At 33.0% G+C, this 11,705-nt stretch overlaps 1 protein-coding gene across 1 annotated transcript in view; it reads right to left on the bottom strand.

Moving 5' to 3' along the window:
- Nucleotides 1-1,115: 1,115 nt before the first annotated feature.
- Nucleotides 1,116-11,705, bottom strand: part of PTBP2 (polypyrimidine tract binding protein 2) — a 95,092-nt gene continuing 84,502 nt past the window's right edge. Inside the window, exons 9-14 of the mRNA XM_021689948.2 lie at nt 11,328-11,467; nt 9,836-9,869; nt 9,326-9,418; nt 2,980-3,196; nt 2,805-2,882; nt 1,116-2,652 (exon numbers count right to left, since the gene is read on the bottom strand). Of these exons, the coding sequence (XP_021545623.2) occupies nt 2,520-2,652; nt 2,805-2,882; nt 2,980-3,196; nt 9,326-9,418; nt 9,836-9,869; nt 11,328-11,467 (695 nt within the window). The 3' untranslated portion in view covers nt 1,116-2,519. The remainder of the gene's footprint in view (nt 2,653-2,804; nt 2,883-2,979; nt 3,197-9,325; nt 9,419-9,835; nt 9,870-11,327; nt 11,468-11,705) is intronic.

Below are 11,705 nucleotides of genomic sequence, written 5' to 3'. Positions count from 1 at the left end.
TATTTTCAGGTGTTTCAACCACCACCCAATACTGAGAAAAAAATTCACTTAGAACAAATTTTGTTCAATTCCTATTCACTAGCCATGGTATTGGTTTTTACATACTTTAGGCACATCTGCTATTGCTTTGAGTGCTTCTCTAGTACAATCCCATTTTAAGAAGAAAAAATATGAGATCACCTATCTTCCAAAGAACCCCAATGTTGCTGACTCAAATGTAAGCAATTGTTTTATTTACTACATTCTTCTTTCTTGGAGGCAACTGAATTGTATTAATATGGCACATTTAAAGTTATTTGTTTTTTATTCTCCTAATGTATGAGTTTTGCATAATTCTTAGTTATTTCATAACAAAACAAACCTATAGAATATGTATTAACTCTAAAGTTACCTGACACCAATACATTTTTAAAAAGTGACCAAAAATATTATGAGTAACACAAATAGCACCCTAACTGAACTCTTAAAAAAAAAAAAAAAGTTGTAACATCACAAATTACCCTTAAGTTTTAAAATACCTGAATGTATTATCTTCCCACCCATGGCAAAAACAGACCAAATGTTACTGTTTGTTTCTTCCCAATAACATCTAGTACTCTTTGTTAAAACTCACAAGGTAATCTAAGATTAGTAGGAAATCTTTAGCAGACACAAAAGATGAAAGATGAAACTGCAGCAAGAGAGCATGGCAAATCCAAAAGATCTATTAGTGCATAAATCTACTAAAAAAAAAAAAAAAACAACAACAAAAGAGATAGAAAGAATTAACAAGATACAATAAAAGTTATGTCTTTAAAGCAGTAGATTATAACAGGGTGGGAAATGTTTAATATGTGTCCTCCTGAAAAGCAGTTACTGTCTTTTAAATTAAGGGGAAAAAAAAAAAAACAGCTGGTATATTTTCACAGCATCTAGATTTATTTATGGTATAAAGCCATAGAATTGTAATATTTATTATTACTCCTTTCCCACCCTGGCAGAGAATAAACATGAATTCAGAAGCACAGTGGAGTGAAAAACAAAGAAGAGGAGAGAGAAAAGGCAGCAGAGAAAGACAGAAAAGGTGAATACAGAGCTACAGAAGTGTTTATTGAGCATGCTACAGAGGTAAGCAGAGTACACACAAAAGGAAATTAAACAACCATCAAACCTCCCAACTTTGTTAGAAAATTAATTTTTAATTGTGCCACTTTCAAACTATACTGAATTTTACATTTCTAAAGATGTAAAAACTCAACTAATAGAAAATATACATGACCATTCTGTCTACATAGATAACAGAATCTATGAATCTTGAAACTAAGTACATCAATTTCAAAAAGTATTGGTCATTTAAACAGAATCAACAATTCAGATTGACAAGAACTGTTCAAATTAATTTGACCTGTAGATTCTGAGCCATGTTTTTATTAAAGTCAGATCTATTCCTAAATACAAAATATTTTGAAGATTTATTAAAACTGAATATTACAATGCAAGGTAAATTAAGACTAAAGGCACATAAACTTTGGTCCCACCTGGTTGTCAGTTTTAGAAAACTGCCACAAAATTAATCTTCCTGCAAATTTTCGCAGTACACTTTCTTTATCCTTGAAAAATACATGCACCAGTTCCTGAACTAGCTAGACCAGTCTGCACATGCTCAGAAATCCACAACCATATTCCAAATCTTAATTACAAACTAAGGATGGCAATATATATTTAAATGCACGTAAGTCATGTCAACTTCAAAAACATCTACGAAAAATATTCAGCCACAAACAAGACATTACTTAGTGCTGACATTTATATGATACGTCCCACAAGAGTGTGTACAAAAAGGTTAAGATTCCACAATGCTTTCCACATAGGGCTCAAACTTACAGAAATCACTTTGTTGTCTTAAGAAATTAATACTCTGCATCTTGTTAATTTTAACTAATGCCTACATTCATAACTGAATCTAGACCAGAATTGTGAGATACAAAAGGCCAATGTTTTTTTAAAGCAAGAAAGCCTAAGGTAGTAAAAACTAAAAAATGCTGCTTTAATTCTTTCAGTATCATGTATCTTATTTGATTAAATAGAAAGAAATGTGACAAGCCAATAATTCTAAATAAGTTCCAAGCAGGAGAAACAAAAACTTAACCTTTTTACACACCCCTGCCTAAACATATTGAATTCCCATATAACAATGTGCCCTAGACAACCAATTCCTTTTTCCTAGTAAATGCACAATAGCAACACTAGTTTTCCTTTTTAAGGCACGTATGTCAACTAAGTTGAAAAAGGAAAGTATAATTAAACTAAAATGATAAACATACAATAAAAATGGCCTCCCTATAGAACAGATGAAATACAGCAGTTAACAACTCTGCCTTTATGTATGCCATTTCATTTTATAACCAAGGAATGGTAACAGCATGAAAAAAAAAAAGAAACAACAAAAAAAATCAAACTCTGGTCCCCACTTTTCTGAACAGTCAATAGGTGATGACACCAAACAATGTGATACACCCTCAATCTTCACCTCCCCCTTTTTAAATCGTTGACTTGGAGAAAGACACTCTCAGATGATGGTTTTCACCAAGGTTGTAATTATGAAGATCAATCAAGGCCTGGATAGCTTCTTCCACTGTTGCCATCTGAAGAAGAGCCATTTTGTGATCTCTTCTGAAACAAAATTATGAAATTAGATACTTCATAAAAATTAGGAAGGGCTTAAATACTTGAATTTTTACCCATAAACAAAAAGGATAAAAACTATGAAGACAACTCTTAACTTCTATGAAGTCACTAATTTAAAAACAAGAAAGCTTGCTTACTGAAAAAACTTAAATGCTTTCACAGTGCCCCCAGTGTTAGCAAACAGTGTTCGTAGATCCTCTTCTGCTACTGAAGGACTAGGAAAATTGGATGGAAAAAAAAGTAAAGATTAATAATAAATTTTAGGTTTTATTCTTAACATGTATAGCCTTAAACTCCAACTTTCATACTTACGGGATATTGGATAGGTGAAGGGTTGCAGAAGGAGGAAAAATGTTCTGAAAATTTTTGGATCCAGGTTTCTTAAAACGATGCAATGGGGAATTACCAAAATCCTTTGTTAGCCCTTGATCATCAAGTCCCTCTCGAGGTAGTTGTACAGTCTGATGTTTAGAAAGAGTAACACGAATAATTTTGCCATACATTTTCTGTCCATTAAGATGATTCATGGCTGTAAAAAGAAAAAATGCCTATTAAGAATATTAACAAGTCCAAGGCAAAAAGAATTCTTCTTTTAGAATAGCAGAAATAACTGAATTCTATGATTTTTAAATAAATCATAAGTTTACAACAGCCACTGGTGATAAGATTATTTAAATTTAATTGCACTAGACAAGCATTCTGGCAAAAAAGCCAGTTTCTTTCATAGGATGAAAATCCTGATTATGAATCTCTTCCTTGCCAATCCTGCTAAGTCATACACTTAGTTGCAGCAAGAAACTAGTACTCATCTGTAACTTTTTCTCCCTTCTGCCCCACAACCTAACTGCCAAGTCCTAGAATACTCTTCTTCCTAATTATTCCTCAATTCATCTCTCCATTCTCCCCTTTTCACTGTCACAATGTTTTGATCTGCGTAACTCAGTCTCTTAATTTATCTTCCTGCTGGATTTTTTCTACTTTTCTCCAACCCATTCTATTACACATAGCACCTGGATGAACTCTGTAAATTGCAAATCTGATGTCATTACCTGCCTAAAATCTTAAGGTCAGACTAGGAAAGGTACAAGCCATATTAAGGAATGAAATCTCCCCAGCCTCTTTGAAAATATTTCTTGATGATGTACAATACCAACTACTTTGTTAGTGCTGATAATCAAGTGTAAGACAAGAACCATCCTACCCCTCATGTAAGTTACGGTTTTTTAGTACCGTACTTCCTTGCACTTTAAGCTCCAGCTATACAAAACCTATCCCCTTGACATGCTAGTTTTTCTTACCTTTAGCCCTGTGTGCATGCTGTTCTATCTGTAACAATTTCCCAACTCATTCATTATTCCTCCTAGCCTTTCTCATCATCGTTCTTCTCTGGAAAGGCTCAGAACCTCATTAAATATTCATCCTTTACTTCTTTTTAAATTCATCACAATTTATTTTAATTATCCAAATCCTCCTTCCGACTGCAAAGTACATGAAGGTAGGAACCACTGTCTCTATCCCAGCACAAAGCACAGTGCTTAAACACAGAACATTATTTCTTGAGGTAGCAGTTATCTTTAAGCTAAATGAACCGATCTGAGATTACAGAAGAGTTCTCTACGTTTTTTTTTTTTTTTTTTTTTTTAAAGATTTTTATTTATCTATTTAACAGACAGAGAGAGAGAGCACAAGCAGGCAGAGCGGCAGACAGTGGGAGAGGGAGAAGCAGGCTCTCTGCCGAGCAGGGAGCCAGATGCGGGGCTCGATCCCGGACCCTGGGATCATGACCTGCGCCGAAGGCAGCCGCTTAACCGACTGAGCCACCCAGGCGCCCCTCTATGTTTTGTTTTACTCATTAGTCACAACTTAAGACCATTTCATAAGTCATATATACTTTAAACTGAAGGTCTGATTTGACTACTTAAAGTATTAGAGTATTAACAGCAGAGACATAAAGGCAATATGGAAGAGCAGGGAAACAACAAAATCCTTACTCTCAAAATGTTTTTAATTTGATTAATATACTGCAGTACACAGTCTGACATCGGAGATGCACAATTTACTAATTCCGTGCATCTTGTCATACGTACTTGTATAGAATATAAACCAGTTAAATATAAAACAGGTCTGAAAAAGAAAATGCTATGGAAGTGTTAAGGTACCATTCAGAAAAGAAGCAAAACTATGTTCTTTTTTCACTTAAAGCTTCCTTAATCTTTAAAAACAAGTTTACTCTTCCCGACTGTTTTTACCGTAGTGTTACGTATTTGTAATGTTGTAATGTTTTTTTCTTAGATTTTCAATGGAGACTAACAAAAAAATCATCTTAGTCCTGAATTCTCACTAGTTCCACTGCATTTCACATGTACTTCTAAATTTTCACTTATAAAATCAATTCAATTATTCAGAGACGGTACATACACCTTTATAATAAAACTTACTTGAATTACAAAACATTTTTAAAGTTCTATCATTCTATTGCTTATGATAAAGTACTACTAGTTCATACAAATGTGTTATAAGGAAGGAATGTGGGGAATAAAGTGGTATAAAGAAGCAGATGAAGGCTGTTATAAAGAAAACTACCTTAGTTCAGTTTTGAAAAGTTATGAGAAGACTGCACAAACAGCTGAGTTTTGATATACCGAAGGGCGGAAATAAGAAAACAATAAAAAGTCCTAAGCATAGTAGCTATACCAAGAGGAGATGGATGATAGAGAAATGGGATTAAAATAAAGCAAAATAATCAAAGAGCTAACTCTGGAAGTAGTCAGGTAATGAGAGTTCTAGTTCTAGTCAGCTGACTTGACAAAAGAATCTGAAGTAATCTCAAGAGGATGAGGGCTGAAGATGAGGGGTCTTCATGGTTTTTAAGTATTTAAAAAAAAAAAGCTTGTCAAAAACTGAGGCACACAATGATTAAACAAAAAGAGATTGTTTGAATTACTTAAGATCAATCAAGTTTAAGTAACAGGACTCTATCTTGAAATCAGTTATAAGAAACATGGTATAAATAGGCAAAGCAATCAATGATGGAAAAGGCCAATGCTGCACAGTGGAAATGGCACTTTTGGTTACATATAATTTTTTACTTTTCCCTTCATATCTGTAGAAGATACCGAGTAACAGCAAGTCAAAAGATGGTAAAAAAAAAAAAAAAAAAAAAATTATAGATTTTTATACAGGAGGAGTTTATAAAATGTGAAACTGGAGCTATCAACAATTATCCCCTTTATAATTCAAAGTATTATTTGTGTTGCCTCTCATTTTTAAAAAAATGAATCTCAACATCCATTTGTCTATTTTATTATTTGTTCAAAGACCCAGCTTCTAGCTTTGTTTCAATGATTTCTAGTCTTTATTATTATCATCTCCTTTCCTTGGGTTTATACCAACATTCATAAAGTTAACCTCCTGTCAAAACACCACTTTCACTGTATTACACATATCTACTTCGTATAGTACTTTCATTATCATTTTAGTTTTAAGTAATCTAAATTATTAAAGTAACTTGCTTGGTCCATGAGAGATTGGAAAATTCTAAATATATCTTTTTGTTATTAACTCTAAATTGTGCAACAGTCAGAGAATAGGGTCTATAGGATACTTACTCTTAATTTTATTGAAGCCTGCTTTCATAAATGTTCCCACACGTACTTAAACAGTGTGTTAAATGCGTAATTCTATACATCTATACATAATTCATCACAATTTAATTATCTAAATCCTCCTTCTGACTGCAAAGTACATGAAGGTAGGAACCACTGTCTCTATGTATAGATGTGTGTAATTCTGTTAAGGTAATTGTGTCATACCATTTGTATCTTTGTTGGTATTTTTTGTCTGCCTGACATAATTCAGAAAGGTGTGTTGAAATCTCTCCCTATAAGAGAAGATTTCCTCAAGTCTCCCTTTAGTTCTATTAATTTATGATTTACGTATTTTGAGGCTATTTCATTAGGGGTACACACACATAAAACGGTTTTATCTTCCTGGTGATTTATCTTTTTTATATCCCTTTTACTTTCAACCTTTCCACATCCTTGTGCTTTATATGTTTTCTTATAACGAACTTAAAAACTCAAATCTAATCAACTGTCTTTTCACTGATGCATTTACTCCTTTACATTTGTCGTTGTTATTCCTGGTGCATAGAGACTTAGATTCTATCATAATTTTTAAATTTATTGTTTCCCCATTATACTCCATACCATTTGCTATTTCCCTCCTTGGGGGGGGCAGAGGGAGAGATCTCTTGAAATCTCTTGTGAGACCAGCAAGACCTCAAAGTGTGACTGACAGTTCTTCATTATTCATGGTAGTTCCACTGTGAAAGCCAATTTATATACACATACTTAAAAACTACTCAAGTATCCTAACAGTTATAGGATTTCCATTCATTTTACAGAACACTTTGATAGATGTAATTTAGTAGATAAAGGTCTGTTACGAAGAACTAAGTTAGTTTACTTTTGAGATGGGAGCTATATAATAAAAAAACAGTTTAATATGAAGGAACTACTACTTCGGTATTTTGTTAAAATTCTGTTAAAGTTCATTTAAGGATAACATACACAAATTATTCTTAAGACATCCAATTTAAGAAAAACACTGAAATAGGCATGGCAGAATGTTTATTAAAAAAAATCTTCATGTTTGCAAATTTTAAAACTGTGGTCTCAAATGATAACATGGCCTCTAAGGCGTGCAACAATCTCCTTCACATTTAAACACTACTATCTCTTAATTCTCTGTTTTTCCCCCATACTACTTCCTAAGCATAAAAAAAAAAAAATCTACCTATATCATGAAGCAATGAGTATTTCCAAATGGAGTCCTATGAAAACCAAAAGGAGAACAGTACCCAGAAATAAAGCATATTAAATTTTAAAAATTCTAATTTTTTTCAATATTAAAGGCATTAATGGTGTGAGTACATATTTTTATGGTCATCTACTTCAAAAAAGCAAAATCTAGCAATGAGAAATAAATTATTTACTATTAAATATAGTTTAAAAACTATAAATCATGTCAAAGCTTTATTAAAAAGATCTTACAAAAAGCAGGAGTAAAAGATTTACAAATGTTAAGTACTGTTATGCATTGAACTGTTTTCTCCCAAAAGTCATAAATTAAAGCTCTAATCCTACAATATGACCATTCAGAGACAGGGACTTTTAAGGAGATAATGAAGGTTAAATGAGGTCATAAGGATGAGGCCCTCATCCAATTAGATTAGTGTCCTTGTAAGAGGAAGAGAAACCCAGAGAGCTCAGAGTAAAGTCCATGTGAGGACACATGGAGAAGTTAGCCATCTGCAAGCCAGGAAGAGAAAGATCTTATCAGAAAGTGAATCTGCTGACACCTGAGAAAATAAATTTCTGTTGTTTAAGCCACTCAGTGGTGTTTTAACAGCCCAAGCAAACTAATGCAACTACAGTAAAAATTAAAATGTCACTTATTTAAAATAGTCCTTATATAAAAAATATCCAGAAGAGTTTGGTTGAATTCTACCTCAGGAACTTCTCAACTATGATGCCTGTATATCCTTTTTATGAAGGGTAATGCCATCCACAGCTCACACAGTGATGAGAAAAAAATGAAACATTTGAGAAAGCTTTAATGCTTTGTAAAACGCTACTTACAATGTACATAAAAAAATGGCCATGACTACCCCTACCCAAGCACAGAAGTATACACAGCAGAAGAAAACATTTACTAGGCATCTAGGACATGATTAGCACTTTTATAAATCTTTCATTGAAGATGGGTATCTCCATTTTAAAAAGTGGAGAGCCTGATGCATAGTTTTATATGTTGTCTGGGCTACCATGATAGCTGGTAAGAAACAATGAAATTCAAAACTTCTATCTGCTACCAAAGGCCAAATATATCACATTGTTCAAGTTTATGAGTTTTACTGAGTGTTAATAGCAAAAATCACAGCCCTTACCTCAAAAATAACAAACTTCAAAATTAACAATGTGAAAACCAATGTGAGGCACATCATCCCTGAATCTCAATAAACAGAATTATAAGCTAAGAACATGATGATATTTACAGTCTTACCACATTGTGAATATGCAGTTGTATTCCAGATTTATGTGATCTGACATTGTATATAAAGTCACATGATACATTAATTAAAATACTTACCTAAGTAAGAATATATGTGTAATCAAGTACATTTTAAGATTCCAAAAGGGATTAACAATGGTGTATGTGGCACAAGTTTTTCATTTTGTAAAAACCTGGTATCTCTAAAATACATTTTCCATGTGACTCTTTCCATTACTAAGTTTAGACAAATACTTAGAATAATTAAAATTAGGATTCCTTAGACTATATGAACAGTTAACTTCTATTATAGAGAGTAACCAGGAAGGAAAAACACTAAAGATCTTTAATATAAACGCTATCATTATTATGTGAAACTGGAGCCCAAACCGTTTTCCATTAGATTGTACTTGAGGATTGGTAAGAGGACAGCAGAATATGCAAACATGTTCATCATGTATAAATACATTAAAATATGAAAATTAACATGACATTTTGAGCCTGGCTATGAAAAAAAATGTTTTCTTACTGCCATAAGGGGGTTTGTTTTTATTAACAGATTCAGATTTAAAGATGTACAGCTAACATACAAGTTTAATCTTACCAAGTTGTGATTGGTTTCCATCAGCCATCTGTATCAGAGCACTGTCTTTCTTATTATACAAAATCTTCACACGCTGCACATCTCCATAAACACCTTTTTTGGAGCCACAGAGAGGTAATCCAAAAATGGAATTAATTTTACATGCAAGTCAGCTGAAGATTATCTTTCTGACATATTAATGAAACATTCAGACATCAACATGATCACTCATTCAAACTCATCATTCTCACAAATGAATAAAGAAGATCAAGATTTTGAACAGTGAATTTTGAAAAGAATAATTTTTGATAAACCCTCAAAGCTATGTGAATGATATTAAATTAAAGACCATGCAAAATAAATCAGCATGCATTAAAACAAATTTTGTGTCTATGGAGAGTTTTAAATAGCAAAGAAAAATAGCAAAAGATTTACTATTCAACTTTAAGCCAAAGTGCTAGCTACAAATAAGAATTAAGGTGAAACAAAAATCAAATCAATAATAAAAGTATAGTGCTAACAATAACATACCGAAGAGGGTAAACAGACTTTGGGGCGTAACCATCTTTAGAAGGAGAGAAGAGCAAGCAGCGTAAGACAAGAAGAGAGAAGAGTCGAGGAAGAGCGGAGATGAACAGATCATCCATAACGAAGGGTGGTTCCCGCAGAATGGTGAGGTGGTCATGGATCATGGTTCAAGGCGGTTAATTGGGGCAAGTTGGTCCGAGGAACATTTGTTCAAGCACAGAAGCATGAACATAGGGAATGGAGACAGGGAATGAAGACAAGGACAAGGAAAATAAAGGATAAGACAGGGAAGGGAATGGGCATTTGGGAAAAGACAAGGAAAGGGAAGGTGAACACACAGGGGAAAAGGATGAAATGGGGAAGGGAAACAGCAATGCAGAAGAAAAAAATAAGGAATTGGGGAACAAAAAAAAAATAAAATATAGGTCAGTACATAGGAAATGCAGGAATTTGGTCAGAAAATGGTTGGTTTATGTACTGTACAAGAAAAACTGAGTAAAATGTAGTCATCCAAGACAAATATGGGTAAAGTACATCTATATCAAAGAGTAAATTACAGCATTTCATCTCAACATAGGGAAGGAAAGCATGCACAGGAATTTTAAACTTTGAACTTTAACTGCATAAGCATGGCTGGTTATGAAATGCAGGCAAAATTCTTAAAAGAAAAACAAAGGCACTCTGATTCAAACATTTTAGCATGCAGAACTGTGAATGACAATAGTATTAAATGATAAAATAAGCTTAATGTTCGTATTAACAGAGGCCAATTAAAAATGAAACAAATATTCAAATTAGACATTGTAAACTGATACATTGAGCGTCCCACATTTCATACCAGCTTTCATAGCAATCAAAATAAAATATACCAGACATAAAATGTACAACTAAAGAAAATAACTCAGCAATAAATTTTATTTAACAAGGGGGGGGAGGGGATAAAGTTGAAAAATATTTTTAGAAGACAATGACTAATAACTGCAAAGAAAAAATTACTAAGAAAGACTGGAAGAGTGCCTCGTCAAGATCTTTGGAAGAACCTTCAAAGAAAAATGTATTAGAGTAGTTCACATAAAATAAGATTTAAAAAAATGCAATGACACATAAGCATGAAATGAACAAGCAAATAATTAGAAAAGGCAAAGAACAAAATTGTTTTACAATTAAATCTGCAAATTAGATCACATTTGCCTTTGAGAACAACAAAAAGAAAAAGCCATACTTTAGTACTTCACCATATTTTTCTTAGGAAAAATAGGTAGTTAGGTTAAAAATAATAATAATAATAATTATATATATAAAGAGATATGACTGTCTAAGGAAATATTACCTAAACAAGTACATAGATTTTATTCAGAAGTAGAAACATACAGAAAATACTTTGACTAATGAATGTACATAAAAAGAAAGGCAAGTGCAAAATGAAATAAACATGAGAAACTTTCACAAATGAAATGGAGTTAAAGAATAAACATTAGAAAATTATTTTACTAACCTCTTCATTTAAATTGCTAACCAACAGGACTGTATTGCCACCAGCTGAGACTCCAGGCATACCCACTCGGCCAGCAGCAGCTGCAGCAGCTGCTGCAGCAGCATTTGGAATAGCCAAAGGACTCAGAGCTCCTGGAACAGCTGCAACAGGAAGCCCTAATTTTAAAATAAAGCATATTTTACGAAACACACACAAGTCGTTTACAAAAACCAATTTAAGTACGATGGCTGCATGGCTTAGGGCTGACCATTCCAAATGGTTCCTGAAAGTTAATTTTTATAACATTTAGAAAAATGGTTTGCTGATAATGTAGTAATTAGAGAAAATTAACTGGTTTCAATGAAATCATTAAATATTAGGGCTAAGGTACATACCTGT

This window comes from Neomonachus schauinslandi, chromosome 4 (assembly GCF_002201575.2).
Source record: "Neomonachus schauinslandi chromosome 4, ASM220157v2, whole genome shotgun sequence".
In the NCBI taxonomy this organism is placed as follows: Eukaryota; Metazoa; Chordata; class Mammalia; order Carnivora; family Phocidae; genus Neomonachus; species Neomonachus schauinslandi.
This window is presented reverse-complemented; position numbering and strand designations above follow the sequence as displayed.